The sequence below is a fragment of the Felis catus genome, chromosome B1 (genome assembly GCF_018350175.1).
Source record: "Felis catus isolate Fca126 chromosome B1, F.catus_Fca126_mat1.0, whole genome shotgun sequence".
Classification (NCBI taxonomy): Eukaryota; Metazoa; Chordata; class Mammalia; order Carnivora; family Felidae; genus Felis; species Felis catus.
This window is the reverse complement of record NC_058371.1, coordinates 49,041,849-49,055,086: the sequence shown is the minus strand read 5'-3', so window position 1 is coordinate 49,055,086 and position 13,238 is coordinate 49,041,849. Positions and strand designations below refer to the sequence as shown.

The following is a 13,238-nucleotide window of genomic DNA, read 5'->3' as shown; positions in this document are numbered from 1 at the left end:
TAAATCATAAAACTTTAAATGTTAATAAGACCTAAATACTGAAATCACTTGATTTCAAGACTTAACAAATAATCAAGACAGTATGGTCTAGATCAATGGAACAAAATAGAGAGCCCCAACCACACCCACGCACATACAGTCAACTGATTTTTGACAGAGAAAAAGTAATTAAATGGAGAAAGGAGAGTCGACAGATGTGCTGGAACAATTGGATAGTCATATGCAAAAAAAAAAAACAAAAAAAAAAACCAACAACACTCTTCTATAGAAATTAACTCACCATGGGTCACAGATCTATTTGTAAAATGTAGAACTATATAACTTCTAGAAGAAAATGTGAGCGAAAACTCCACGACAACTTGGGTTTGGATATGTTTTTACATATAACACCAAAAGCACAGTGCATGAAAGAAAATATTAAGTTGAACTTTATAAATTTAAACATCAGCCATGACGTTGAGGGATCCCAGGATGGAATGCACACTGTGACGAATGAATCTAACCGTATTAGAACAGGGTGGCATGACCGCGATGAAGGAGGTAGGGGAAGAATGGGCAGCTGACCTAAATATCTTTATCAAACTGTGTTTTAACTAGAAATTATAAGGCTAAAGACAAAAGGACTGTAAATATTAGACTCTAACTGGTAAATATTTCTCACAGGAGTATGAATTAACGATTCTGAAACTATTGTGCAGGTGTACTGTGCAGGTGTATTGTGCAGGTGAACAATTAAGTGGGTGGGTAATGAATAGTGGAAAGGTTTTTCCCTGTCTAAGGTAAGCCATGGATAAACAAGAAAGGATGGGATAAACCCTGTGGTATTGGATTAGAGACCGGGACAGCAAATTTGAACTTACGTTTATTTAGTATATGTACAGATGGAGAGATACAGAAACAATTATAGATGTGTGCATACATGGTATGCGTATGTATATTTCCTAGCTCTGTTTGCTGAGAAGGCCTAGAAGCAGTAACACTCCAGAGCAGTGAGCACACTAAGTCCAGATCTTGGTTTCTAAATAGAAGCCTAACAGAACACACCAGTGTCCTGGGAGAAATGGCTGATTCTAGGACTGGGGCAGAGAAAATACAACATGAGGCTGGAATACCCTGTAGCGCCACAAAATAAAGAAGTGCTCAAAAGAAACAAAAGGACAAGGCATGCCAAAGAGGATGACTTGAAAAGATGTCCCATTGGTAAAAACTAGAACAATGTGAACAACAGAATAAATAATGTAGTATTGGATTACAACCCAAAATATAAAATATTCATGAGTCCATACTATTAAGTGTCCATGACTCCATTTACTTCAAGATGGAGGAAACAATTAGGAGAAAAGAGACAACACTTCTTTACATAAGAATTCCAAATAATATATGTGAATATCTCCACTCCCCCAGAAGATGGAGCTTAATCCCCTCCATGAAAGGATGGGCTAGACTTGGTGACTTACTTCCAAAGAACAGAGTATGGAAAAGGAGTAAGAGTGACTTTACAGTAGAGAAACCTGACAAACTTGACCTTGACCAAGTGATGTCACATGGACATCTGTAATGTCATATGGACATCAGTACCCCCAATCCAGTGTGGTGAGAAGGGTATTTCACGTCAGGGGCATTCTTTCCCCAAACCCATTAACTCCATTCTATTGATGAGAAAAGATCAGACAAACCAAGATTCAGGGCCATGATACAGGATAAGTGGCCAGTACTCAAGAATGTCAAAATCATGAAAAACATGGAACAAGGAAAAGACTGAGAAAATGTCACAGACCGAAGGACACTATGGAGACATAACTAAAGGCGATGTGGTCCCTGGACTGGATTGTAGAACACAAAGAGGGCATTGATGGAAAACTGCTGAACTCCAAATAAAGTCTAGAGCTTAGTTAATAGTAATGTACTAGTATCAGTCTCTTAGTTTTGACAAAAGTACAATGTTGATATCAGATAGTAACAAGGGGGGAAATGAGGGGAGTAATATACAGGAACTCTCTGTACTGTCTTTATAACTTTTCTATAAATCTAAAATTATTACAAAATAAAAATCCTATTAAAAAAAAAAAAAAGACCAAAGTTAAAATAGTAGTTGTTTAGAGAAAAATATGGGACAAGCGGGCTACTGAGTAAAAAGCAAACTTTTAACTTTGCATTGAAAAATAGAGCTCATTCTCTAGAAACAAGGCCAAGACAGGTCTGATCTGCTGTGGGTTAGTTACTTAACCTAAGTCTGTTTCCTCTTCTATAAAATGGGCATACAAACCCATTTCCTAAGGTTGTGAGAAATGATAAACTGTAATTATTGTTACAATCCTTTACCATTTGTACACTACCTTTATGAATTTTGCCATATCCTTGTGCCATCTGTATTATTTTTTGCTCATGAAATGTTTTTCTTTAAATGGACTTTAGTATACTGACATAAATCTATTTTCATTTTTTTTCACTTTTTTTTTATTTTTTGAGAGAGAGAGAGAGAGAGAGAGAGAGAGAGAGAGAGAGAGAGAGAAAGAGAAATCCCAAGTAGGCTCCGCACTCTCAGCACAGAGCCCGATGTGCTGACCCATGAACTCTGAGATCATGACCTGAACCAAAGTCAAGAGTTGGTTGCTTAACCATCTGAGCCACCCAGGCACCCCTAAAATAAATTTATTTTAAAAGCAAACTTTATTAACTACTGTAAAGAGAAAGCCACTGTTGTTCTGTTACATGTTCTATTAGGTCAGTAATAGCACAACCCATAGGAAACATAACACATACTAACACTTAGCACTGCCTGGTACATATTCAGCACCTAGTAAATACTAGTTATTAACAGTGTATCTCAGAATTATCATTATGAACAATCCTTCTCTATATATCATTAGGTCCTCTTAAGGGCTATTGCTCCAGACTATGCTCTTTGTTTTATCTGTTTTCTTCCTGTGAACTGCAGTTTTCTCACTGTAATCAATATATATGCACTCCAAGAATTTTAATTTATTTTCAAACTTACAGCTATAACCAACAAAGTAAAGTTATCCAGAATCTGGTTGGTAAGTAGAATGTTAACCTCTGTGTATGTTCATAGTTTATTGAACAATGACATTACAAGTTAGTAATGGGATTTCAGAACTAAGAGAAATTTAAAAATGAAGACTAGAGACCTCACCCCTAGACCACATAGTTAATTAGTGGCAGACCTAGACAAAATCCCACGGTTCCTGATGCCCAAGTGTCCTTTTGATGGCTTCATAAATTATGCTTACTTACAGTAGAGTTTTGTGAATATATAACATAAATTGTTTTTACTCCTTTCTATTATTTTGGGTAAAAGACAGGTAGAGTAGGTGTAATGAAAAGACCAAGTTCTAGGGAGCTTAAGTACCCTGGCTACATCCCATAGACCAATTATGCATCAGTATTTTGTCTTAAATTCCAGCCTAAGGTCTCCTTACCTTCCTCGTTTTCAAACTGCACTACATTGCTTACTACAGAAAACAGTGTCACTGAGATAAACATAAAGATACAAATAGAAGCACACATACTGAATAAAAAAAAAAACATTATTGTACAGAATTCCATATCGACACATGTAATGAATTATTACTGTAAGTAAGTTAACTCATTCTGAGAAGTTTTATCTTACTTACCCGCCTTGTTTTCACTGAGAGAATCTTCTGAAGGAAAACATTTATTTTCATTAGGTTTACATTCTCTTGAGGAAACTACTCCACCTGATGAATCCTGAAAATGAATAGGGAAAATTAAAAAAAACTCTAATTCTTAACGATTTTCTATTTCATGAACAGATCCCCACAGATCTATTTCTAAAACAAAATATCTAGTTTATTACAAATTACACTTTTTAACTGACTTTAAATCCTCAACTTTCAGACTATTTTAAAGATAATTTCCCCTATATTTATGAAATGTACATAATAGAGTGTGCATATTTAATTCTGTCAAAACATCTATTTCCTGATAGAGATAACAGGATGAAGACTACAGAACATTCCTTCTATAAGTAAAAAAAAAAAAACAAAAAACAAAAACAAAAAAACCCAAACAATTAGTAAAAATGGCAAAAATTTCCCCAGCAGCCACCAAATTGGAAGGGACAACCTTCTGTCATAAGCTTTAAAAACAGGCAGCCAAGGAAAGAAAAAGAACATTCTGGACTAGCTGGAGAGGCTTCTAAATCCCACTTGCTGGGCAATAGCAGGGCAGTGGGAAAGACAAAGGGGAAAGCATTCTGAAATATTTCACTAACACTACTAATTTGGTGAGACTTAAGAGAATATACAGCTTGGGAGGAAAGGAAAAAAAAAAAAAACAAACTTTTGATTAAAAAAGAACTCCTGGGGCGCCTGGGTGGCTCATTTGGTTGGGTGTCCAACTTCGGCTCAGGTCATGATCTCACAGCTTGGGGGTTTGAGCCCCGCGTTGGGCTCTGTGCTGACAGCTCAGAGCCTGGAGCCTGCTTCGGATTCTGTGTGTCTCTCTCTGCCCCTCCCCTGCTCACATTCTGTCTCTCTCTCTGTCTCTCTCTCTCTCTCTCAGAAATAAGTAAACATTAAAAAAAAAAAATTAAAAAAAAAAAGAACTCCTATTCAAGACCATTACATCTCAGCAGAGATGGGACAACGCATCAGTTTGCCATTTCTCAGGGCTCCATGAGTTGGGGAAAGGTGATGTACCCTCTAGTGAAAAGAGGAATCATCCTTAGCTAGGAGAGATGAATACTAGTAGTGGGTGTTTAACAAAATCTTAAGAATCTTGAGCAGAGTGGGGTGCCTAGGTGGCTCAGTCGGTTAAGTATCCAACTCTTGATTTCAGCTCAGGTGATGATCTCACAGTTGGCTGAGTTTGAGCCCCGCATCGGGCTCTGCAATGACAGTGTGGAGCCTGCTTGGGATTTTCTCTCCCTCTCTCTCTGTCCCTCCCCCATTTGTGCTCTCTCAAAATGAATAAATAAACTTTAAAAAAAAAAATCTTGAGCTGAGCTCAGTTCCACAAATGTAAGATGATCAAAGCCTAGGTTCTCAAAAATTACTGAAAACTAGACAGAACCCAGTACCTAGCCCCTGAAAATGAAGTTTAAAAAAGAAAGTGAGAAGAGAGTGTTGCAGAGAATTCATCATGTCACTGTATAAAGACCGTATCTTCATCACCAAATAGAAAACTAACTAGGAGATGGATGGATGGATGGAAATGCAGACAGCACCCCCCCCACCACCACTTTGTTTTGCTAAACTAAGAATTTTAGTGCAAATTGTACGTTTAAAAAAAAATTGACGTGCATTTATGTGAAGTGCAGATATATCAGTTTTGATAAACTTACACACTCATACCACCAAAACTCCAATCAAGACACAGGGGTGTTTTTTGGTAGAAAAAAATATGAAGAATGAATAAAATCGGAGCATCATGGCTTAGCCAGCAAGAACATGCTCCATTTAACAATATACTTGGCAATACTTGATAAGCAGGCAGAAATATTTAGTAGGGATTGCAAACTTAAATGCCTACAAGGACAGCAGGTAAGTGAAATTGATTCATAGCAAAACTGGACTGATCTAAATACATACACACACGTTGATTTAGTGGAGCTCATACCTGTCAAATGGTAGCCTGATAATTTGTCCCAAGAATTTGCTATAGAGGAATGAAAGCTTAGCTTGGTCAGATTTCCATTTTTCATGATACATCATCAGACTTCAACTTTCATGAAACACCATTTCTTTAGAATGCTGGCTCAATGTTTTTTTTATTAAACATTATGTAAGCCTAGCAAAACACCCACGTGTTGGATGTGGCCTACTGGCCACCAATTTATAATTTCTGCTACTGAGACTTGAAATTTAGGTGACTACAAGAGGTAGCAACTGGGGTTGAATTTGAGAGGAGGCAATAAGAACGATAATGAGAGGAGGTGGTGAGGAGGGAAAGGACTGTAGAGAGTTTGAACTGCTCAATAAATAAGCCTCAGAATGTACTGAACAGCATGTGAAAGCCTATCATTTCTCTAGCTGCATAGGTTGTGACGAGTATAAACAAGTCACCACAGACATGCAAGCCCCAAACTGGGAGACAGCCTTTCTTAAAGTCTCAATTGCTTTCTGCCCCAGGTACCTGGGCGGGGGGACTTTCCTCTAGTAAGATTACTGATAAGAGGTCACTAATAGAAAGTGTCAGACCCGCACGGTCTGTTAGGGTAGCCACCAGTCACAAGTAGCTAAGAAGAATTTGCAACATGGCTAGTTCCAACTGGGATATGCTACAAGTGAAAATAAACATGGGCTTGAAAGACTTAGTACCAAAAACAGAATTTAAAATATCTCACTAATCACTCACTCTAAACATCAATGGATTCAATGCTCCAATCAAAAGACATAGCGTAACAGAATGGATAAGAAAACAAGATCCATCTATATGCTGTTTACAAGAGACCCACTTCAGACCTAAAGACAATTTCAGATTGAAAATAAGGGGATGGAGAACCATCTATCATGCTAATGGTCAACAAGAGAAAGCTGGAGTAGCCATACTTATATCAGACAATCTAGACTTTGAAATAAAGACTGTATCAAGAGATGCAGAAGGGCATTATATCATAATCAAGGGGTCTATCCACCAAGAAGACCTAACAATTGTAAACATTTATGCGCCAAATGTGAAAGCACCAAACTATATAAGTCAATTAATCACAAACATAAAGAAACTCATCGATAGTAAAACCATCATAGTAGGAGACTTCAACACCCCACTCACAGCAATGGACAGATCATCTAATCAAAAAATCAACAAGGAAACAATGGCTTTGAATGACACACTGGACCAGATGGACTTACAGATATATTCAGAACATTTTATCCTAAAGCAGCAGAATATATATTCTTCTCCAGTGCACATGGAACATTCTCCAGAATAGACCATATACTGGGACACAAATCAGCCCTAAGTAAGTACAAAAAGATCAAGATCATACTGTGCATATTTTCAGACCACAACGTTATGAGACTTGAAATCAACCACAAGAAAAAATTTGGAAAGGTAACAAATACTTGGAGACTGAAGAACATCCTACTAAAGAATGAATGGGCTAACCAAGCAGTTAAAGAGGAAATTAAACAGTATATGGAAGTCAATGAAAATGACAACACCACAACCCAAAACCCCTCGGACGCAGCAAAGGCGGTCATAAGAGGAAAGTATATAACAATCCAGGCCTTCCTAAAGAAGGAAGAAAGATCCCAGATACACAACCTAACTTTACGCCTTAAGGAGCTGGAAAAAGAACAGCAAATAAAACCCCAAACCAGCAGAAGACACGAAATAATAAAGGTTAGAGCAGAAATTAATGCTATCGACACCAAAAAAAACAGTAGAACAGATCAATGACCAGAAGCTGGTTCTTTGAAAGAATTAACAAAACTGATAAACTACTAGCCAGTTTGATCAAAAAGAAAAAGAACCCAAATAAATAAAATCAAGAATGAAAGAGGAGAGATGACCACCAACACAACAGAGATAAAAACAATAATAAGAGAATATTATGAGCAATTATATGCCAATAAAATGGGTAATCTGGAAGAAATGGACAAATTCCTAGAAATATATACACTACCAAAACTGAAACAGGAAGAAATAGAAAATTTAAACAGACCCATAATCAGTAAGGAAATCGAATTCGTAATCAAAAATCTGCCAAAAAACAAGAGTCCAGGGCCAGATGACTTTCCAGGGGAATTCTACCAAATATTTAAGGAAGAGTTAACACCTATTCTCTTGAAACTGTTCCAAAAAATAGAAATGGAAGGAAAACTTCCAAACTCTTTCTATGAAGCCATCATTACCTTGATTCCAAAACCAGATAGAGACCACACTAAAAAGAACTATAGACCAATTTCTCTGATGAACATGGATGCAAAAATCCTCAACAAGATAATAGCCAACCGGATCCAACAATACATTAAAACAATTATTCACCATGACCAAACGGGATTTATACCTGTGATGCAGGGCTGGTTCAATATCCGCAAAACAATTAACGTGATTCATCACATCAATAAAAGAAAGGACAAGAATCATATGATCCTCTCAACAGACGCAGAGAAAGCGTTTGACAAAATACAGCATCCTTTCTTGATAAAAACCCTCAAGAAAGTAGGGATAGAAGGAGCATACCTCGAGATCATAAAAGCCATATATGAATGACCCAATGCTAATATCATCCTCTATGGGGAAAAACTGAGAGCTTTCCCCCTAAGGTCAGGAACAAGACAGGGATGTCCACTCTCACCACTGTTATTCAACATAGTATTGGAAGTCTTAGCCTCTGCAATCAGACAACACAAAAAAATAAAAGGCATCCAAATTGGCCAGGAGGAGGTCAAACTTTCACTCTTCGCAGATGACATGATACTCTATATGGAAAACCCAAAAGATTCCACCAAAAAACTGCTAGAATTGATTCATGAATTCAGCAAAGTTGCAGGATATAAAATCAACGCAGAGAAGTCGGTTGCATTCCTATACACCAACAATGAAGCAACAGAAAGAGAAATCAAGGAACTGATCCCATTTACAGTTGCACAAAAAACCATAAAATACCTAGGAATAAATCTAACCAAAGAGGTGAAAAATCTATACACTGAAAACTATAGAAAGCTTATGAAAGAAATTGAAGAAGGCACAAAGAAACAGAAAAAGATTCCGTGCTCCTGGATAGGAAGAACAAATATTGTTAAAATGTCAATACTACCCAAAGCAATCTACATATTCAATGCAATCCCTATCAAAGTAACACCAGCATTCCTCACAGAGCTAGAAAAAATAATCCTAAAATTTGTATGGAACCAGAAAAGACCCCGAATAGCCAAAGCGATCTTGAAAAAGAAAACCAAAGCAGGAGGCATCACAATCCCAGACTTCAAGCTATACTACAAAGCTGTAATCATCAAGACAGTATGGTATAGAGAACCCAGAAATGGACCCACAAACATTTGGCCAACTCATCTTTGACAGAGCAGGAAAGAATATCCAATGGAATAAAGACAGTCTCTTCAACAAGTGGTGCTGGGACAACTGGAAAGTGACATGCAGAAGAATGAACCTGGACCACTTTCTTCACCATACACAAAAATAAACTCAAAATGGATAAAAGACCTAAATGTAAGACAGGAAGCCATCAAAATCCTCAAGGAGAAAGCAGGCAAAAACCTCTTTGATCTTGCCCACAGCAACTTCTTATTCAACACATCTCCAGAGGCAAGGGAAACAAAAGTAAAAATGAACTACTGGGACCTCATCAAAACAAAAAGCTTCCGCATAGTGAAGGAAACAATCAGCAAAACTAAAAGGCAACCGACAGAATGGGAGAAGATATTTGCAAATGACATATCAGATAAAGGGTTAGTATCCAAAATCTATAAAGAACTTATCAAACACAACACCCAAAAAACAAATAATCCAGTGATGAAATGGGCAAAAGACATGAATAGACACTTCTCCAAAGAAGACATCCAGATGGCCAACCAACACATGAAAAAATGCTCCACATCACTCATCATCAGGGAAATACAAATCAAAACCACATTGAGATACCACCTTATACCTGTCACAATGGCTAACATTAACAACTCAGGCAACAACAGATGTTGGAGAGGATGTGGAGAAAGATCTCTTTTGCATTGTTGATGGCAATGCAAGCTGGTGCAGCCACTCTGGAAAACAGTATGGAGGTTCCTCAAAAAACTAAAAATAGAACTACCCTACAACCCTACAACCTAGCAATTGCACTACCAGGCATTTATCCATGGGAGACAGGTGTGCTGTTTCAAAGGGACACATGCACCCCAATGTTTATAGCAGCACTATCAACAATAGACAAAGTATGGAAAAAGCCCAAATGTGCATCGATGGATGAATGGATAAAGAAGATGTGGTGTGTGTGTGTGTATATATATATATATATATATATATATATATATACCATATATGTATACACACACACCATATACATATATATACCATATATATGTACACATACACACACTGGAGTATTACTCGGCAATCAAAAAGAATGAAATCTTGCCATTTGCAACTACGTGGATGGAACTGGAGGGTATTATGCTAAGTGAAATTAGTCAGAGAAAGACAAAAATCATATGACTTCACTCATATGAGGACTTTAAGAGACAAAACAGATGAACATAAGGGAAGGGAAACAAAAATCATATAAAAATAGGGAGGGGGACAAAACAGAAGAGACTCATAAATATGGAGAACAAACTGAGGGTTACTGGAGGGGTTGTGGGAGGGGGAATGGGCTAAATGGGTAAGGGGCATTAAGGAATCTACTCCTGAAATCATTGTTTCAGTATATGCTAACTAATTTGGATGTAAATTTTAAAAAATTAAAAATAAAATTCAAAAAATACCTCACTAATCACTTGTTATGATTATATTGAAATGGTAACATTTAAAATATATTGGGTTAAACATTTTTCACCTTTTTTCCCCCCTAGAAAATTGTAAATTTGGTATCCTATTCCTAGGAAACAACACTAGTCCAGGCTGGCTGTGTCAAATATGAGGCAAGAACGAAAAAGCATAGAATGGCAACCATGAAAACATACTACATAAAATAAACCAAAACCCAACTATACATGAGCAGTGATCATCTCTAAGTAGTGGGCTTACATAAAAAATGTTTTTAATACTTTCTGTCTTCTCTAAATTTTATGGAGGGGCACCTGGGTGGCTTAGTCTGTTAAGCATCCGACATTGGCTCAGGTCATGATCTCACACTACATAGGTTCCAGTCCCACACTGGGCTCTGTGCTGACAGCTTGGAGCCTGGAGCCTGCTTCAGATTCTGTGTCTCCTTCTCTCTCTGCCCCCCTCCCCCCCATTCATGTTCCATCTTTCCCTCTTTCTCAAAAATAAACATTAAAAAAAATTTTTTTTGATTTAAATTTTGTGGAATAATCCAGTACTTTAAATAACAAGCTGAAACAAACAAAAAACAATTATGTCCATATGATGGAAATCCACTACCTAAGTTTTGTTATTTCTACATTCTAAAAACACCACCAAATAAAAATTGCTAAGCTTCTCTGGATTTTAGTAATAAGGGGATTTAGTGAAATGTATACCTTAATGCAAAAAATTGTAGGCTTCCTTAAGCCAAAAAAAGGAGAAAAGTCCCATCATTGCACCTGCCCTAAATTCTTTCTAGTGATTAAACTATATTATTCGGCTAATAAAAGCAGTCCTCTGGGCTGCAAAGACACCAAAATTTTGTTCAGCCATGTTATAGATAGATAGATAGATAGATAGATATCTATCTTTGGTATATTGAAGTTTTTTCAGATAGCCAACTTAGTTTTTAAAGTGACATATTCGGTTTTCTTTACCTTTATTGATTTCTCTCCATTTTTACTTCTTGCACAAAGCAGTTCAACATTCGGTTCCTTTTCTAGTAACAAGCACTTTGGCACTTGCCTTTTCTCAAAACCTTTTCTTTTACGGACAGTCTCTACATCAGAATCTTCAATCACTTCTGATGGATTCTTTTGCGTGAGTTCCAGTAATGGCTTGTTTTCTGAAGACAATTTTCTAAGACAGGACTTTTTCCTAACAAAAAAGGCCGCTCCACCCTGGAGTGTAACTTGTGGTTTGACTTTTTGGCTTAGAACCCGAGGAGCATTCAGATTATTTTGAGCTGAGTAATAATTATTCTCTTTCTCCACAACTGGTTTATAGGCCACTCGATTTTGCTTGGATTTTTTAGAATTCTTTGATACAGGCCTGATACATTTATGTTTTGGTTGATATTTAGAAGTTAAACACTTTTGTGGCTTTTTGTTTATCTTCTTGGAGCAGACTGTCACAATGGGAAAAGATTTATCTTCATTATTAGTTTTTAGACAAATGGATCTACTCTCTTTTATCAGCTTTCTTTCTAACGGATTCAGATACCACTGATCTTTGTTGTAAAAGGATACAGTAGACACAGCAGATTTAAATGGTGAACCTTGATTTGCAGATGCCAATCTGGATTTTTCAGTTGTTTTGAGTGGACTTGAAATGAAATGGCCTTGCTGAGAGCAAAGTACCTTTTCTTCATTGTTATCACTGCTTTGGGAAATGTATTTTTGATCAGGTGATGGAAATACGTTTTCAGCAAAGTCCAAAATTAATTTCTTTGATGGGATGTCTGATAATAGGCTATGAAAAGAAACAAAGTCCATTGATAAGTATCATTTTGCTTTAATTTAATGCCAATCTACTACTAAGTAATAAACAACTATACTGGTAGGTCATACTAAAAACAATCCTCTCTACCAAATAACCATGCATAAACATTGTCTATCAGTTTAACAATAGGATTCTCCGGGTACCTGGGTGGCCCAGTCAGCTGAGCATCTGACTCTTGATTTCGGTTCGGGTCATGATCCCAGGATCATGAGCTTAAGCCCCACATAGGACTCTTCGCTGAGCATGGAGCCTGCTTAAGATTCTCTCTCTCCCTCTGCCCCATTAAAAAAATACATACATACCCACATATGTAAATAAAAATAAGATTCTCAAATTTTGTCTTTACCAAAGCATTCAAATATCTTTCAAAAATAAGGTCCCAATAATGTTTGCAAAAACAAACACTGTTAACAAAGAAGATTTGGGGTGCTTGGGTGGCTCAGTTGGTTAAGAATCCAACTTTGACTCAGGGCACGATCTCACAGTTCACAAGTTCAAGCCCTGCATGGGGCTCTCTGGTGTCAGTGCAGAGCCTGCTTCAGATCCTCTGTCCCCTCTCTCTCTGCACCTCCCCCGCTTGCAGGCACATACCTGCACACATACTCTCTCTCTCAAAAATAATCTCAAAAAAAAAAAAAAAAAGGATTTGATATCACGTGGGTATGTGTATGTGTATGTTTCAAAACCTATATCTAGGGGCGCCTGGGTGGCTCAGTCGGTTAAGTGGCCGACTTCAGCTCAGGTCATGATCTCACGGCTGGTGGGTTCGAGCCCTGTGTCAGGCTCTGTGCTGACAGCTCAGAGCCTGGAGCCTGCTTCAGATTCTCTGTCTCCCTCTCTCTCTGCCCCTCCCCCACTCACACCCTGTCTCTGTCTCTCTCTCAAAAATAAATAAACATTAAAAAACATTTTAAACCTACATCTAAATTGTGGCCATATACAAATTACAGCCCATAGAGTTATAGCTCACCTGACTTGACAGGCTACAT

At 37.4% G+C, this 13,238-nt stretch overlaps 1 protein-coding gene across 2 annotated transcripts in view; it reads right to left on the bottom strand.

The window, feature by feature from the left end:
* Window positions 1-13,238, bottom strand: part of ESCO2 (establishment of sister chromatid cohesion N-acetyltransferase 2) — a 30,510-nt gene that overhangs the window by 13,991 nt on the left and 3,281 nt on the right. For both annotated transcript variants that reach the window (XM_006930741.4, XM_045055600.1), the window contains exons 3-4: window positions 11,406-12,219; window positions 3,636-3,729 (exon numbers count right to left, since the gene is read on the bottom strand). In XM_006930741.4, coding sequence (XP_006930803.2) covers window positions 3,636-3,729; window positions 11,406-12,219 — 908 coding nt within the window. The remainder of the gene's footprint in view (window positions 1-3,635; window positions 3,730-11,405; window positions 12,220-13,238) is intronic.